Source organism: Chelonoidis abingdonii, chromosome 8 (genome assembly GCF_003597395.2).
Source record: "Chelonoidis abingdonii isolate Lonesome George chromosome 8, CheloAbing_2.0, whole genome shotgun sequence".
In the NCBI taxonomy this organism is placed as follows: Eukaryota; Metazoa; Chordata; order Testudines; family Testudinidae; genus Chelonoidis; species Chelonoidis abingdonii.
In genome coordinates, this window is record NC_133776.1 from 9853286 (window position 1) to 9872710 (window position 19425).

Genomic DNA, 19425 nt, shown 5'->3' on the forward strand with positions numbered 1-19425 from the left:
AGACTTAGACAAAATACTATACGAACAAAACTGTGCTTTTAATTTTTTGTTGCTGAAAAGTGGCTGCTTGTATAAGGTTGGGATGAAGGTTTGGCCCTTAATCTTTGTTGCAAGTTAAACCATTTATTTTTGTGCATTTTTTTTTTGAATGAATAGAAGTCAGATCGTAGTCCTATAGCATTTCATATACTGAGACTGAGTGCATTATAGAAGTTCCAGCATCGTAGTATTTTACCTAGGCAGGCACACTTCAGTCTTTTTGAATATTTCATACAATTTACACTTAAATATCTTTAGACACACAGACATCCATAATACATTGAAAATAAACAACATTCACTTGATAGATGCAATAAACAAAAGCAAGAGTCTTAGTTGATGCACAAATGTATATTTACACCCAAGCAAAAGACATGTTCTATGCTCTTATGGCACAAGTGAAAGCAAATTAAAATGGGCAAACAATTAGCAAGAAAACTGCTGCCTAAAATACAAGAACCTTTCTGTTGTGGTCTCATGAAGCTGTAGTTATCCAACATGCAGAAAGCACCGCTAATTTTGACTACACAAAGCAAAAACACTGGAACCATGCTAGAAACTATGGTTATTTTAAAAATGGATGCAAGAAAGACTAGAACTGTATTCTCTAAATTGAGCATCATGCTAGGGATTTTCTCCTAAAAGACTGTCTAACACATGCTACTTATGAGAAGCAATTGGCCTGAAAAAAAACACAGAGCAAAGCCAAGAAAGATGCCAAATAGAATGAATATTCACTATAGATACTGCCTCTCATCCCACTTTAACATTCATGCCTCTTCCCATTTCTCTCATTGCTGATTAGTTGACCTTCAACATGCATAAGAGTTTATAAGGAATTGTCCCTTCTCCTCTACCTAATTCTGCTCAGCTGATTCCTTGCCCTTGATAAGGGCTGCAGTGCGATGAACTCATCACTTAAAGTAACTCTGTTGGAGTACATCTATAAGTGGACAGAGAAGGGATGGAACATACAAGTCAGTAAGTAATAGTATTTTTCTAAGAGAAAGACACAGGACAGGATTTTAAAAAAGACACTGTTATTTACTGGAATATACTTCATACGCAGAACACATACAAAACTGATACTTGCAAGATTGTTCCTGGCACCAACATCATTTATTTTTCACTGGGGCCATGTTTAAAAAGTGTCCCTTAACTTTCATAATGGGTGAAAAAACCCTAGAAATACTTGGGGCATACCCCTGGGGCATACTTCTCCAGCTGTCCTTAGACTCTCCCGCCACCCCATTAGTATTGCAATTTCTGCTGTTTGCCAAAAGATTTATATTTTGACTGGGATTGTCCCTCCCAGTAGCCATATCTTCCTATATGATCACAAAAGCTCACAGCAATTACTTCCATGTCATTTGACAGAAGTCAAACACAGAATTATGATTTCATTGCAGTACCAGGCAGAAAATCTTGGTATATAGCAAAAAGTTATGCTTGTTCCGGTATGAAAGCCCATTTTCAAGTCACACTACATTTTTTTGCCAAGTTTTTAATTAAATCGGCTTTCAAAATGCAGTAAAACTAATAGTTTCTTATACAATAGTTCCTGATTACAATACCTGAACATTTATGTTTTAAGACAGCTTTTAGAAACAGTGTATAATATTTTTTTCCAGCTATTTCTCTCATGCAGAAGTTTATCAGATCTTACATAATGTCTAAATTAACTACGTGCAGAAAATAATTGGTCTTTGGAGAATTATTATTTTGATGATAGTAGTATTTATAATTTCCAAAGTAAACTATTATCTGGGTTTAAAAAGATCGAGACAATCTGTTGACTCATTTTCAGTTATGGGGACAATTATTATCCCTTGCATACCAAGTTAAGAAAATGTACTTTAAGCTTGCTTATTTCTCCCAGTGAAACATTTTAGAACTTAAAGGTGAAAGACAGCAGGTGATGAAAGCCCCTACAACTCCATTTTTAAAAATTTGTGATTACTGCATGTAATCTATTTCCTTGTCCTGACCTAAAACTAGTTTTACTTTGCTGTATCACATAAGAGTCTCAGTTATTGGGAGCTAAGCTGTTTTTAAAAGATGCAAGTACACAGGAATTAATTCAGTCACATGTAAGATGTAGTTGTATTGCGAAAAGTAAATTTACAATGGAAACGTGGAGTTCCACTTATTCTCTCAATAGCTTTCATACAAAATTTGCTTATTTTTAAAAACAACACTTTTTCTAGTTGTCATCCCTACCAACTCAACATGAGATCTGAAAGTCAAACTGGGTTATTTTCTTTGCTTCGAGATCAACAGTAGAAAAATTCTGTAATTAGAATTTAGTTAACAAACACAGTGATGTACAACCCTGAAAAGAATCCCATACCGCACTGCTTTAATGATAATACAGATAACTAAAATAAGTAGGAAAAAAATGGTCACCCTTCACTCATGTTTAGTTCTTATTTCATGGTAACTCCCATTGATTTCATGATCTCAGACTAGTCCCAAGAACTACTCACAAAGAGTGGCAGAACCTGACCCTTAGATTGCAACTGCTGAAAGAAGTGAGTACATGTATGAATGTATGCAGGAGGACCTTACTATTTCATGGATCTCCCGTTTTTGCAAATTTACTTTTCTGACTATAACTACACTTCTAAAGACACACAGGCACACACACATAAAGCAGTCAGATGGTCATTAAGTTGTTACCAACATTAAAAATTATACAAGAGTTAATGGATTTTTTTTGCAAAGTTTAGCTGACTGTCTAATATAACTGATRCTAGAGTCAGGGTTTCCCAGCAAGATGTACTCCGGTAAAATACAGTGGCACTAATGCAGATGCTGCCAAAGTGCCCAGTACTAATGGAGAAAGGGAAATAAAATGCACTAACCAAAGCATATACCCTACCACAGGAAAAACGTTAGATAGTATCATACTTCTCTCTAGCTAACATGACAGGCCAATACCCATAAGCAAGCAATCACAATGGCAACAAACATCTTACTGAAAGATTAAGTGAGATTAAAAATAGTGTATTATACGAATGGAAATCAGAAGCCAGGAAGTGTAGAAAATTGATAAATGGAGAAAAAGACATAAGCAGAAATCTATGGTTAGCTGAGTTAAGGAAAATAAGTTTTTTTTGGGTGTGTGTGTGTGTGTGTGTGTGTGTGTGTGTGTGTGTGTGTGTGTGTAAAATCTGTTAGAAACTAAAGGAATCCTGTTCCAATGTAATTGGTGCATTACTAGATGGAAGTGGTAGAATTGCCAATAACGCAGAAAGCAGAAGTGTTCAATAAATATTTCTATTCTGTATTTGGGAGAAAGCCAGATGATGTTGTCCTATGATGATGATAAAATATTTTCCATTCCCACAGTAACTAAGGTGGATGTTAAACAGCAGCTACTGAAGTCAGACATTTTAAAACCAGCAGGTCCAAATAACTTGTATCCAAGAGTTCTCTAGACTTTATTGTTGATTTTCATTAAGCCTTAGAATCCTGGCTATGTCTCAGAGCACTAGAATAAAGTTAATGTGGTGCCAATATTTTAAAAGGGTCAATGTGACAGCCTGGATAACTATAGGCTGTGACATCGATCCTTGGCAAAATAATGGAGTGGCTGATACAGGACTTGATTAATAAAGAATTAAAGGAGGGCAATATAATTAATGCCAATCAACTCAGGTTTATTGAAAATAGATCCTGTCAAACGAATTTGGTTTTTTTTATGAGATTACAAGTTTGGTTGATAAAGGGAATAGTGCTCATGTAATATACTTAAACTTCTGTAAAGAATCTGACTTGGTATCAAGACATTTTGAGTAAGAAACCAGATTTTGAGTAATGTTCCAAAATCAACATGGGACAGATTAAATGGACTAAAAAATGTAATTGTAAATAGAGAATCATCAACAAGTAGGTGTGAATCCATTAGGGTTTTGCAGGGTTTGGTTCTTGCCTCTACACTATTCAACGTTTTTATTAATGACATGGAAGAAAACAGAATTGTTACCGACAGTTTGCAGATGGAAAAAAAATGGGAGTGTATATAAAGACGACTTGTCACTGATACAAAGCAATCTGGATCACTTGGTAAGCTGGGACCAAGCAACTAACATGTATTTTAATATGGCCATATGTAAAGTCATACATCTAGGAAAAAAGAACTTAGGCCATACTTACAAGATAGGGGATTCTCCTGGGAAGCAAGGAGACTAAAAAAGATTTGGAGGTCATGGTGGATAAATCAGCTGAACATGAGCTGGCTAATGTGATTCTTGGATGCAAAAACAGGGGAATCTCAAGTAGGAGTAGAGAGGTTATTTTACCTCTGTATTTTGCACTGGTGCAACTACTGCTGGAATGCTGTGTCCAGTTCTGGCATTCATAATTCAAGGATGTTGATAAATTGTAGAGCATTAAGAGAAGAGCCACTAGAATGATTAAAAGACTGGAAAACATCTTACAGTGAAAGAATCAAGGAGCTCAGTTCCAACTTTTAAGTTTATCAAAGAAAAGATTATGGGGTGACTTGATCAATCTATTAGTACTTACATGGGGAACACAAATTTGATAACAGAGGGCACCTCAATATATCAGACAAAGGTATAACAAGATCCACTGGCTGGAAACTGGACAAATTCAGACAAGAAATACGGTGCAAATAGTTAACAATGACAGTAATTAACCATTGGAACAACTTACCAACGGTTAGTGGATTCTCCATGACTGGAAATTTTAAAATCAAGATAGGATGTTTTTCTAAGAGGCTCTAGTTCAAATGGGGATTAATTGAGGAAGTCCTGTGGTGTGTTATTCAGCAAGTCAGACTAGATGACAACAGTGGTCTCTTCTAGCACTATAATACAGTTTTATTAAACTCAATAACCTTTAGTCAAATAGTCTATATAAGGCGTAAGTCATAACCAGGATTTTATGGAACACTAATTACATTATGGAGAATGTTTTATCAGCATATAATAGAGAAGTACATATTTCTGTATAGTAATACTAATGAATATTTGCTATAAAACTATTTTGCCAAACTGTATGCTAGTGAAATCATTTAAACTACTCCACATCATTACACTGTAACAGACACTCAAACGCAGGAACATCTCTAGAGACTTTATTCAGTCTCAGAAAACAACAAGAATACATTTCGCTACTACCTTTAAAGCAGTGTAATTCTTTACGAAACACGCATCCTGGCATGCTTTTACAAACGTAGATGCTAAAGACTGAACAGTTTGTGTGCCAGCAAGTCTGTAGGCTCACTTTTTTCAGAAATGGTTTATTCACTTCTAGTACAAAAGTTATCATCCGTTGCAAGAGTAAAATCCTCACTTACACTTGGATCTGAGGATAGCATTAAATAGGTTTACATAATTTAAATTAATTATCTTTTCATAAGAACATGAGAACAGCCATACTGGGTCAGACCAAAGTATCCTGTCCAAAGTATCCATCCAGCCCAGTATCCTGTCCTCTGACAGTGGTCAATGCCAAGTGCCCCAGAAGGAATGAACAGAACAGAGAATCAAGTGATCCATTCCCTGTTGCTCATTCCCAGCTACTGGCAAACAGAAGCTAGGGACACCATGCCTGCCCATCCTGGCTAATAACCATTGATGGACCTATCCTCCATGAATTTATCTAGTTCTTTTCTGAACCCATTATACTCTTGGCCTTCACAGCATCTCCTGGCAAAGAGTTCCACAGGTTGACTGAGAGCTGTGTGAAGAAATACTTCCCTTTGTTTGTTTTAAACATTCTGCCTATTAATTTCATTTGGTGACCCCTAGCTCTTGTGTTATGAGAAGGAGTAAATAACACTTCCTTATTTGCTTTCCCCACATCAGTCATGATTTTATAGACACCTATCATATCCCCCGCTTAGTTGTCTCTTTTCGAAGCTGAAAAGTCCAAGTCTTACTAATCTCTCCTCATACAGAAGCTGTTTTATACCCTTTAATAATTTTTGTTGCCCTTTTCTGAACCTTTTCCAGTTCCAATATATCTTTTTTGAGATGGGGCAACCACAACATCTGCTTGCAGTATTCAAGATGTGCGCATACCATGGATTTATATAGAGGCAATATGATATTTTCTGTCTGATTATCTATCCTTTTCTTAATGATTCCCAACATTCCGTTCACTTTTTTGACTGCGACTGCACACTGAGTGGATGTTTTCAGAGAACTATCCACAATGACTCCAAGATCTCTTTCTTGAGTGGTAACAGCTAATTTAGACCCCATCATTTTATATATATAGTTGAGATTATGTTTTCCAATGTGCATTACTTTGCATTTATCAACACTGAATTTCAACTACAATTTTGTTTCCCAGTCACTTAGTTTTGAGAGATCTTTTTGTAGATCTTCACAGTCTGCCTGGGACTTAACTACCTTGAGTAGTTTTGTATCTACAAATTTTCCCACCTTACTGCTTACCCCTTTTCCCCAGATCATTTACGAATATGCTGAATAGGGCTGGGCCTTGCACAGACCCTGGGGGACACCACTATTTTCCTCTCTCCATTCTGAAAACCGACCATTTATTCCTACCCTTTGTTTCCTATCTTTTAACCAGTTACCAAGCCATGAGAGAACCTTCCCTGTTATCCCAAGATAGCTTTCAAATGAAACCACTATTTTGCACACTGAAGTATCACAACAATTTCAATTTTTGCAGAGGAAGTGATCTTTTGACATTCATTCAGAGAAAGATTGTTTAGTTATCCACTTACAGGACTGAATTTAATAAAGTTCTTCTTTTAATTATTGACCATGTTCTATATAAAAACATAACGTTACCTGAGCTTTTTCAGTACTTGTTGGTTGTAGATGTCTGCACAGCACTTTCTTCACAATATCAACACACAAACAAGTGACAACTATGACGATTATGGCAAACCAAGCGGAACCACTTGACAGCAACTGAACAAATACAAAGTACATGTCCTGCGTATGCAAAAATGGCCTGAAAAATTAGAGAAAGGATAATTAGAGGAAAATATCAGAAGTACAAACTAAACAAAACTAATTTGCTAAATTCATCCCTGTTTTTATGCTTTCCACTAGAATAAGTCAGAGTGCAGGACCCCAACACCGGCAACTCCACTGAGGAGAGTCTAGTAGTTGAAAGTGGCACAGGGCAGCTAAAAAGTGAATCGTGTGGGCTGGAGAAGAGCATGGCTAGGGAAGTTTGGGGATGTGCCGTTTTAATTCATCCCTGCTGCAGCCTCTATAAGAGGAAACGCTCCTTTGGAGCACCTGGAACACCTTAAAGCTGCCCCTCAACTGAACACATGAGGATGGCACCACAGAAACATGGCCTTGCCATTTGTCATGGACTTCCCACAGCTGTGTAAGGTTCCATACACACACAGTTATATGCAATTTGCACATCCCTGTAGAATCAGAAATGAGAACAGTGCAGGATTTTTAAAGGGACATGATTAACAAGAGTATTCTTTAAAGTATTCTGATTGTTCAACCAACATGTAGAAGTTATAAAGTCTTAAATTCTATGAAGAACTAATAGGCAAATATCTAATTAGTTCATCTTCCATATTTGATACAGCGAGCCTTGCATTGTGCAACATACTGAAGTGAAAATCTGTATTACAAAGAATTTTTTTCAGCATTCATGTGTATGGAAATAGGAGTCAGAAGCCTTTTCAGAAAGAGGTGGATGGCCTTTGAGAGAATGGCATCCAGGGAGTATTGTAGCAGGCAAAAAAAGAGTTTCCAGAAACAGTCTGAGGACGCTGAGATTTAGAAAATAGCCATTCTAGAGAAGAATTTGGGTTGTTACACAAAATGACTGCAGTTTCATTTAACCGGAAAACTAGTAAACTTAGAAAAAAATGCAATGAATTTCAGAGTTCTAAAATGCATAAACGCGTCTGCTTCAGGAGAGGGATAAATGCATGCAAGGCCGCAAAGTTACACACTATACGTTAGGAGTAACAGGCTCTAGGTTTGAAGAAAAGGGCAAAAACCCACTGCTAGGATTGTCATTTCCTTTCCTGTTCAAATTTATGAAGAAATTAATAGCGATAATGCAGGATATCAAATACTAAAAGCAATGTTCTAAGCAACGCACAGAGACAAAAGGAAAAATCACTCACCAGATAATTCCCCCATAAAACAAGGAAAATAGAAAATAAAACACAATGGAGCCCCAGGTAACAAAATGATTTATCCAAGTCCAGAAATGAGTCTCTAAAGCCATCTAAAAAACAAAGAATGTTTAGAAAATTAATCTGTTGTTTTACTTCATTAATATGAAAAGACAACATTGCTTTAAAATTATTTGGCTTTACTTTCCCTTAATCAGTAAACTCCTTTCAAGACACATGAAACTATGAAATGAATCTTTTTAAGTCATCACTGAAATTAACCCTAATGCCCTCTTTACCTCCTGTTTCCTTGAGAGACAGAAACTATCCACCATTCTTGTATAACTATGAAACCAACTTTAAACTGACAAATTATTCTGTATTTGCCTACATTTCCCAAAATGGAGGGTAAATATTATACTACCATACCTTCACTGTAACAGTTATAACCATAACAGTAAAGACCAAGGTACCAAAAGTCCAGTTTCCAAACATCTAAATAAAATACAAAAACAGAAGTCATTGCACAAAATCAATTTCAGTTGTAATAAATCACAGCTATTTGAAACCAGCTACATTAATGAAACCTGTGATTGTTCACTAAAGTAAAGTTAGTAGAGAAAGAAGGGTACAGTGCAAACCACAGGCAAAGAAAAAATATAATTCTATTAAGAGTCACAAAATTTACACCCCACTAGCAAGGAATCTTTTTCCTTAACACCACAAATGTACAGCAGAAGACGACAAAACCAAATCATAAAATGAGATGGCAGGAAAATGAAGTTACTAACCAACCAACCATGTGTGACTATCCAGCTAGCCATGACTATCAATAGGAAGGTATTCCACTTTAGTGTAAAAGCAGTAACTCCTCAACTACTAAGTTTAACATTAAATGTTATTTTAAAAATGCAGCATCATTGGAGGGCTTCATTTTTCCAAACCACAATCTTCATAATTCAAAAATAATGGTGCTGTTATGTTCTTCAAAGAGAACATTAAGAAAAGAGACTTCCCCCCCCAAGGCTGATAAGATGAAAATTTAATCTGAACCCTAAAATACTTCTAAAGTATATACCACTTTCATCATCCCATCCCAATATACTAAATTATCAGACCTTGGAACAAAATTCTCCAATGTCAAAATCCCAGCTCTGACAAAAGGTGAGGATGCTGTGTTTGTTTCAGCTGTGTACCCACATGCTTCACAAACACATATCACCCCTCTACTTTGCCTGCCTGTACTATTCTCATGAACAAGCAGGTACTGAAACTGAAGAGATTCTGTAGCACCTAGATATTATGGTGACTGACATGCTACATACTTTAGGACAGAGCCCAGAATTCTTGTAAATTTCACTTCTTTATCATTTATTAGAAGTAGGCAAACATGGATAGTGCGGGAAGACACTAACTGCAGATATGCAACCAGATTCATCACTTTGGAATTTGATAGTTTATTTTATCAGTTAGAAAGCTAGGATTAACATGGTTACAGCCCTTGTAACAGAGAAATGATTAAAAAAACCAACCCTCAAGTGTACCGCCATACACCCAGTGTCTTGCTATACGAGGAAGAAAAATAATTTTTCAGCTGGTTAACCATGAGATTAAAACTACTGCTATTATGAGTGGCCCATGAAAGAAAGTGTCTTAATTTACACTACCCTTGATGGCTGTACAGCTGCAATGCAAAAAATGAACAAATTCTTGCCACCATTTTTATTTTTTGAAAGTATTTACAGAGAACAGATGCTGCATCCTTTAATTCTGTGGAATACCAGATACAGTATTTTGTATCTCCTTTTCTTCTAACATAAATCTTACCATTTGCCTGTTAGGTTTCAATATCTGACGACATGCACAGCATGAAAAAAGGGGGAAAAAAGTAGAACTAAAAGATCAAGTTGAAGTACAGTGTGTTATGATGTAAGGCTATTAAATCTCACACATACATTTACATACTCTGCTCTGGAAGCTAACCATATGTTATATGTATACAAAGTAAATTCTTCCGTTTGGTGTTCTGAAAGTCTACCCTTAAGTCTGTACTTAGGCACTTTGATGGAAAAAGGATTTTTTACCTGAACCAATAACTGCTCAGGAATGGATTGATCCAGAGGGGAAAAGCTGTATTGAAAAACTAATTCCATTCAATAAAGTTCAACAAAAGCAAGATATCTATGAATGCACAAGCAGAAAGTCATATGGCCTTTACTATGTTACACCAGAGGAGACAATACATACCTCAATTAGTAAAGATATTTTGCTCAGAAGTTCAACTATTTTAATGCCTCCGTCAAACATCTCGTAAGTGGACAGGTACTCTAGCTAGCTGTATTATCAATACTAACTTTTCAGCCTGCACCCTATCTAAATTCTGCTCTCTCCAAACAGAATACAGCAATTGCTTCATGCTCTCTCTGACTTTAGCCACACAAAATATTTTTGGCCATTGTCCATTCACCAAAAAATATATATCATCCGCTGGTGAAACTGGAGTAGAGCTCACAAGGCACCTGTAAGATTACAGGAACATTCAAGAACTTTAACAGTGCCTTTCTTCTAGCATCTAACTGCCATAAATGGAAGCTATGGAAGGAAGTTTTACTGAGGTCTGAGCAAGAATGAATGAGGAGTCTATGGCAGAGATATACAGAATATAACAGATTGACAATTCCTGCCAACAGCAGCAGCACTACTTTGGAAGACCTAAAAACCCCTGTCATACTACAAAATAAAGGAAAATGACTGTATTCACTGAAAAATGTATTTATTTTACAAAGTATATATGTCAAAGGTGCTTGGTTACAGCCTCGCAGACTGAAATCTTCTTTCTTCACAGAACAGGTAGCATGTCGATAGTGGAAATGTGAGTTTCCCCACATCATCCTAGAAGGAAACCACCAACTTATTTCATATTGGCCACTGGATGGAAACAAGGTCACTGAGATGGAGTGAACTTGAACCAGTGACTTGGAGAAGAGATATATATTCCATTACAAATATACTAAGTCAAACAGTCCTCTTTGCTGAAGTTATTTGCTGCAGGAAAAAAAAAAAATCTAACTTCTAGGATAGGACTTAGTTCTCCTGTTATTTGGCATTCTACAATAAGGAACACAAGGCAAGAATCTCACTGAGGACAAGGTAGTAGGTAATTAAAAGTAAGAAATGCCTAATCTGTACAGCCACCTGTAAGAGGAAAAAAAACTTTGTGATGCTAAATCTTAGTCCCACAAAAGCATCAGTGGCCCATTTGTATCAAACACACTGCAAGTTGAGTAATGATGGCGGTAAAGGGACAATGGCCAGTTGACCCTGGACGGATTCTAGAAGAGAGTACCCTTTTGTTTTTCTTGTTTTGGTCTAGCAGTAAAAAAAGAAATCCCAAGAATTGATCTTAGTGTCCTGTAATTTAAAAAAATCTAATGATTAAATAGTGCTAATTCTACTAAAACAAAAGTTTTAGTCTGACATATTTTCACTTTTAAGTACTGAAAACTAGACTCTCTTATTCCATTTCATGACCCTGAAGGAGAGTTCATTATTGATTCTACAGCAATTATTTGCTGAAGACTTCATATTATTGGAAAACAAACTATTTACACTTGACTCATATAAATTTAATGACAAACTATCAAATCTGTCAAAATGATTTACAAAAGACTAGCTAGAACAATGAATAAAGAGTTTGAAAAATTGTTTAAATCATCAGTCTAAAATTTCATTATTTACACAGAACCAATAGGACTCCTTTTAGACTCAGACATTCAGGCCAGAAAGGATCATCATGATCATCTAGTCTGTCCTCCTGCACACTGCAGGCCACAGAATGTGGCCCACTCACTCCTGTAATAGACCCATAAGCTCTGGCTGAGTTACTGAAGTCCTCAAATCATGATTTAAAAGACTTCAAGTTACAGAGATGTTAAACAATGACATTCTGAATACTATTATATTGGTTCTGTGGCAACTTCAAAAGAAGCCTTTCTGCACATGCTCTCAGGGGGACCATTTTTTTGGAACAAATATATAGAATTATATAGAATTACTTTGACAATTAAGAGTTGCATGGGGTTTTCTATTAATTATCTTAATAAATATCAAAATATACTCTAGGGCATACCAAAGGATTGCTCAACATTTTGTTAGTGGCTAAGTCAGAAATGCTCATTTGGAAGGATCTCTCTTTTAATGCTTGAATTTCTGTACCTCCGAGAGTGGAGGTATTTCTATAATGCTCTGTCATCTTCAGTTATAATTCACTGGTAGTTCAAACACATTTTATTACAGGTTTTCATGTGACATAAAAACTAAGTAATCCATTTAATTTTTCTGGGGGTTTTTGTTCGTTTGAGCTTTTATGAACATTTGTTATGTAGAGTAGAACTTCAGAGTTACGAACTGATCAGCCAACCATGCATCTCACTTGGAACGTCAGTATGCAATCAGGCAGCAAAAGAGACCCCTCTCCACTCCCCAAAAGCAGTCAATACAGTACATTACTGTTTTAAATGTAAACTACTAAAAAAAAAGGGAAAGTTTAAAAAAAAGATTTGACAAAGTAAGGAAATTTAAATGAAACAAGCACAGAAAGTTACGATACTTAAAAACAGCTTTTTTCTTCTGCATAGTAAAGTTTCAAAGCTGTATTAAGTCAATGTTTAATTGTAAACTTTTGAAAGAACCATAACATTTTTGTTCAGAGTTATGAACATTTCAGAACAACAAATCAACCTTCATTCCCAAAGTGTTTGTAACTCTGTGGTTCTATTGTCACTGGCTAATAATAAAGGAAAATTATGTAATCAGAAAATGTGCAGATTTTCAGTAATTAGAATAGAACAGCAATGGTTTTTCATAAATCACTATCCAAAGATTTAACATTTCAATTATTTACTATATTAGAAATAAAGCAGATAGAATCTAATCCATTAGCAGGGATCTTTCTAGGATATGAGTTTATTTTGGACAAACATCCAGGCACCAACCTAGGAGCAACAGATCATCATATGAATCATCTATTCTTCTGCATTTTCTTCACTTTAATTTCAGAATCTTTTACTGCCTATTGGGGAATAATGGTAAAGCACGTTTTGTATTTATTCAGTGTAGAAAGTATTCTTAAGGTCTTGAAAAAAGAAGTCTACTGGTTTACTATTTAAATTTACTGAATACAGTGTGACTTTTGCACTGCTAGAGTACACTAATTTTACAGAAACTGTGCAGAGTATATTTATTAAAAAAATAAATCACTGAATACACTGTCTTGCAACTTGTGAACTATTTTACCTGGCCATTTCCCAGCAGAGAAGTGTCTTCTCCCATCAGAAGATAGGAGCCGTAGAAGAAAACAAATGCATGAGAGAACCCCAAAATGGTCCAGTAAAGAAACGGTTTAAAGCTCAAGAGCGCATTTTTCCTAATGTCTCTGTGGAAACAAAATAAATTTTAGATTTCAATTTTTATCCAAATAACCAATCAGCTAGCTACTGAAACTGCATTTACTCAAAATAATAACATTTGCTCATTCTTCTAACTTTGCTGAGACGCCTTTTTAAAAAATGCAAATAATAAAACAATTATTTACGGGACAGGTAACTGGAAACCTTGAAAGCACTGATAGGATTTATTTCTCATCTAGGCAAGGACCTCTAAGTCTCCTTTACAAACATCCTCATGAGCTATTATTTTTCATCTCAGTTTTATGGAAAAATGTAGGCAGAAAGGTTAAATGATATACCTCAGGCTGTAAAAGGAATCAGTGGGAACTCTCTCTCAGAGTACCCTGCTTTAACCACTTCACATTTTTAAAAAGAGCTGGTCTCAGCCCAATTTGTAGTGGACAGATGTCCAGTTAAAAAATCACTAAACAGGAATGTCAGACAAGGAAGTTCCTCCTTCCCTGGGAGGACAGGATCTGCCACCTAAGCCCTGTAACCTTACCATCAAATCTTGGCTAAAACGCTTTTTAATCTGCACTGTATTTTCTCCCATCACTGTAGAATCTGAACATCTATTTTGTCTATTGACTTTTATTTTACTTATTACTTTAGATACAAATAAAAAACCCACAAAATAAACTATGACAGATAATTCTACTTAAAAGATCTTTGGAGATGACATGAGTGAATTTAGTTTTAGCTACAGTACACTTTTTTGTCTCCAATAAGCAAAACTACCTTCAATAAAGCAAAACTACCTTCAATAAAGTAAACATAATTTATAATTTAGAAAGGGTCAGCTGTTCATTAGAAGCCAAAGGGACTAAGCACCACCAATAATATCATAACTGTGTAATGCAGTGTGCTGAAGAATGCAGTACCACATGCATCCTCTAGGGGAATTATAGTCCACAAGCACAAACTGCAGACAGCAGAGGAATGACGTACATAGTAACAACTAGATTTGAGGGGGATAGGTTGAGATTAAGAGAATAGGAAGAGAGTCACACAAGAATACTGTTTTCTCCCCAACTGCCCTTCACTACAAGGATTGACATCTGCAGCCCCACCATTGATTTTGCACATGAGCGGACAGTGATCGGGAAGAGGAGGTTACTTACCTGTAACTGGAGATTCTTCAAGACATATGGTCCTTATCTGAATTGCACTGAGGGCACCTTGCATCTGGAGCTGGTGAATCTGAAAGCAGTAGTGTCCGTTGGTCCGTGCATGTGCTTTTGCTTCGCCTCATGGTTTCGTCCAAGGTGATAAAAGATGGTGCGGACCGATCACGTCTCCAGTTCCTTCTCCACCACAAATCCAACAGATCTGCAGCAGAGGGCAGGATGTGGAATATAGATAGGGACCACACATATCAAAGATCTTCCAGTTACAGGTAAGTAACCTCCTCCTCTTCAAGTGATGGTCCCTATTCTATTCCATCTTGGGTGATTAACAAGCAGTACCTAATTTGGAGAAGGGTGTGAGGATGAGGATGGAATAGTTGAGTGGAGGACAGCTGAGTTGAATGAGGTATCCATCAATCAGAGTTCTACACCACGAAGTAACATATAGTGAGGTATGTATCAAATGCCACATGGCAACCCTACATATTCTCTAAGCAGCACATTGTGGAGGGTAGCTATGGTGGATGCCTGGGCTTTCATGGAATGGGCCCTCACCCTGAGGAGTGGAGACAGGCCTAATAATTGATAGTATAGTGTAATGTACCCGGAAATCCATCTGGAAATTCGGTGTGCTTGCCTCTCAACTCTCTCTGCTATTGCAATAAACAATCTAGAAGACTTTCTGATCAATCTTGTCCTCTGCAGGTAAAGGCCGAGGCCCACGTACATCAAAGGAGTGAAGTCGTCGTTCCTCTTCTGAGGCATGAGGCTTTGGGAAGAAAGCAGGCACGTGGATGGGTAGGTTGAGATGAAACAGAGATGACCTTTGGTAGAAACTCAGGCATAGGGAGACGTTGTTTTTATAGGAAGTGGTGAAATGAGAGTTCACCATCATGGCCCTAAGTTCCTCTACCCTTCTCACTGAACTGAGAGCCACAAGGAAGGTGACTTTCATGGAAAGAAGGGACACAGAGCCTGAGCCCAGAAGCTCAAAGAATTGTTTTATCAGTGCAAACTGGGCATGGTTAAGGCCCCATTGGGGAGCAACAGGTTATACCAGTGGAAAAGTTCAGAGGAAGCCTTTCCAAAATCTAGTCGTCAACGGATGTGTAACTAGGAAGTGTCCTTCCCTGGGATGGAATGTGCTGACTGAGAGAGTTTAGGGCAAGCCCTGACATCTTTAAGGGCAGGAAGTAATTCAAAAGAAGGGAAAATCTCCACTTCTTACGGGGAAAGCACCTTTGGTTCGGCCCAGGAGGCAAAGCGTTTGCACTTGGCCTGGCAGGAATGCCTACTGGACTCCTTTCTTCTGCTCGATAGGATGTCTTGCACTTCCAACGAGCACTCTTGTTCTAGAGCAGATGCACCCATCCAAATACTATGCTCTGAGTTGAGGCGTCTGTGGAGCGGGATTTCTGATCCTGCCACTGTGTTGTGTTAGCAGCTCAGGGAAAGTGGAAATGGGAAGTGGGGCACAAGCTGACATGCAGAGAAGGCTGGAAAACCAGAACTGTCTTGGGCAGAATGGGATGATCAGGAAGACCGTGGCTCTTTCCTGCCTGATCTTGTGGAGTATTAGTGGCAGGAGTGGTAAGGAGGCCAAGTGCAGTTAATTTGGGCTGACTAATGAAGTAACAGGTACGGCCTGCGGATACCGCACCTGGATGAAATGTGGGCTTCTCCCAAGCAGTAGAGGCAGCACCAGATGTTCATCGCTGATCGAGAAGAAAGGCAGAAGGCACAGATTTTAAATCCATGAGTCTTTGGCATAGTCCAGTACCCACATTTGCGTATGCAGGTGGGAGGGGCAACCAGTAAACAGATTCCTTCAAAGTCTCAGTTCTACTCCAAACACAACTAAAAAGCTAAAACTACGTTAAAACAGTAAAAACAGCAAACACAAGAAAAACAAATTATATGTAAAACTCTACACTTTTTAAGGTGTGTCACACACGAGGACGCTGGTAGTTTCGACTCAGACTATGCGATGGTGAGAAGGATCTGGAGACGCAGTCGGTCCGCCCCACCCTTTATCACCTCAGACGAAACCATGAGACGAAGCAAGGACACATGCACAGATCAATGGACACTCCTGCTTTCAGATTCTCTGACTCTGGATGCATGGATCACATGTTTAAACCCTCAGTGGAATACCATAGGGACCACTATCATTCGAAGAAGAGCTCATTCTTTTCAAATCTTAACATGGGATTGGATACAACAGACGTGGCTCTTGAATCACAAAAATATTTTTGAAAACTAACCTTTAATATTGGAAACCTCATTTTTACAAGTTTTTCTTCTGAAGTTTGTTAATAAGTTGTACAAATACTGGGGAATCTAAGCAAATGCAGTAATTTTAGCACATTAAGATATAACTACAGAAGACACCGCTTTATTTTACTTTATGAGTAAGTTTTACTACTGATATTCTACTTGATCCACACTTAGTTACAAAGGGTATGCATACCTATAGAGTGCTGGCTTGCTCTGTAACACATGGGGGTGAACGTGCTGTTCAAAAAGACTGTACATCAGAACAGGCAAAGAAGTGAAACTAATGTTGTATAAAGTCAGGTACACACTGTCATAGAGCGTCTGTAAATGGAAATACACTTAATTAGTTTAAATTTTTAAATACAAAAATGGAAAGACTGACTTGTTTAAAAACAGGTATATAAAAGCAATAGTAGCAGCAAATTCACCTAATCTCATACGAATCTGCACTATTTAAAATTTGTTTGATATACAGTATATACATGAAAGTGCATTCCACTGTGTGTTAAATCCTATTACAATTATTTTTTATTTATATTACTGTAGCACCTAGGAGTTCCAGTCATAGACTGGGACCCCATTGTGATAGACAATGTGCAAACAGAACAAAAAAAAATCAGCCTCTTACCCCAAAAAATTAATAATTTAAGCAAGTTCTAGTTTGGACATTTGTGATCATCCTTTCCTATGCAAATGTGAAGTAATCTTCTAAGTTCAGGCAGGTCTAACTTGAAATGCTTCAGCGGTGCACCTGCACTGGTGCAGTTGCGCCAATATAGCACTAGTGAAAATGGTGCTACGCCAAAAGGAGAACTTCTCCAATCAGCATAGTAAATCCGCCTTCATGAGAGGCGGTAGCTGTGTTGCTCAGAGAAGCCCTCCCATCGAAACAGTGCCATCTACACCGGAGGTTAGGTCAGTTTGTCGCTGTATGGAATCTAGGGGACACAGTATAACTGTATCACTCAGGGTTGTGGATTTTTCACATCCAAGTGATGTAGTTATACCGATATAAGTTTATAGTGTAGACATAGCCTTAGTCTTCAGGATACCATGGGACAGTGTTTTCAGAATAGGATTTATACTCCCAAGACGGACCTAGAGAGCTTTTTAGCTCTCTTTTGATTCCAGGGGGGAAAAAGTGTGTTCTCCCATAAGCTCTGATTTTGTAATATGACTGGCTTTGACAGATATCCAAACAATCTAATCAAAGATTTGTAAAGCTGAAGACAGAAACATGTGAGAGAAACTGGCATAATCCAAAGATTAAATTTACACACAAACTACATGTAAGCAATAAAAGCAGGGAAATTCAAATGCAAAAACCAATTACCTAAACAAACCGTGGTGCATAAAGTAAACCATGACATTTTTTAAAAGCCTTATGATTATGTACTAGATATTGAAGAAAAAGAAAACAAACAGGCTACTTATAACATTAACAATAAAATCTGCTATTTGTGCAGGAACTGATGTCAGACAATGAGATCTCCATCACTGACCCAGTTTTCTGATCTTCAGCCACTAGCACCTAATTCTGCTCCACATTGTCCTCAAGACCACTTTCCCATGAGATGAAATCTGCATGGTCTTAAAGCAGTGATTCTCAAATTTTTGTATTGGTGACTCCTTTCACACAGCAAGCCTCTAAGTGCAAACCCCTTTATAAATTAAAAACACTTTTAATATATTTAACGCTATTATAAATGCTGGAGGCAAAGCGTGATTTGGGGTGATGCCCCACATAACCTCACAACCTCCTAATGGGTCCCAACCCCCAGTTTGAGAACCCCTGGTCTAAAACTTTAAAAGCTCAGATCCCCAAACTCTAGCAATTGCTATTTTATAAACTCTCTACAGCTATAATAATAATTTATGAGAGATAAGCAGAAGTGACTTAATTGGGGTGGGAAACAGTAACTCACTGACATAATGAACTTAGATTTGTTCTATAAAATTACTTTGCTTTTTACTAATCATTAATATTAAAATGGAGGCTGGCTATTTTTAAACTAATACTTAAATGTGTTGTCCACTTGAAGTCAATCATTTCTACAGCAGAAGCTGATTTGTCAGTAATGTGGGAAAGGCACTACAAATAGTGGATTTAGTCAGAGCAAATGGTTTGTCAATAGTGTAATTTTATTCTCTCCATACTTATGGTCTCTTTAGACATGGGAAAAACAAGCTCATCAATTCAGTTTAAAAAGAAGTGACAAACTTTGAAGGTGAAAGAGAAAAATAAAATATCCATGAAGTTGCACTACTGATTCATACAGTTATTGTGGAAAAGTAGCTGTCATACAGCAGTCACTTTTTCTGATGAGAGCTATTTTTTTTTTTTTTGAAGAGCCATGTTAAGAAATAAGTGGTTGATTATTTATAAAAGCCAGCAGTCATTTTTGATAAAGGAAATAAGATAATATCATTA

At 37.1% G+C, this 19425-nt stretch overlaps 1 protein-coding gene across 3 annotated transcripts in view; it reads right to left on the bottom strand.

Annotated features, from left to right (window-relative positions):
* ATP11B (ATPase phospholipid transporting 11B (putative)) overlaps positions 1-19425 on the bottom strand; it is a 109252-nt gene that overhangs the window by 11543 nt on the left and 78284 nt on the right. For all 3 annotated transcript variants that reach the window (XM_032784853.2, XM_032784852.2, XM_075068371.1), the window contains 5 exons: positions 17188-17315; positions 13439-13577; positions 8573-8638; positions 8153-8256; positions 6834-6999 (listed from right to left, as the gene is read on the bottom strand). In XM_032784853.2, the coding sequence (XP_032640744.1) occupies positions 6834-6999; positions 8153-8256; positions 8573-8638; positions 13439-13577; positions 17188-17315 (603 nt within the window). The remainder of the gene's footprint in view (positions 1-6833; positions 7000-8152; positions 8257-8572; positions 8639-13438; positions 13578-17187; positions 17316-19425) is intronic.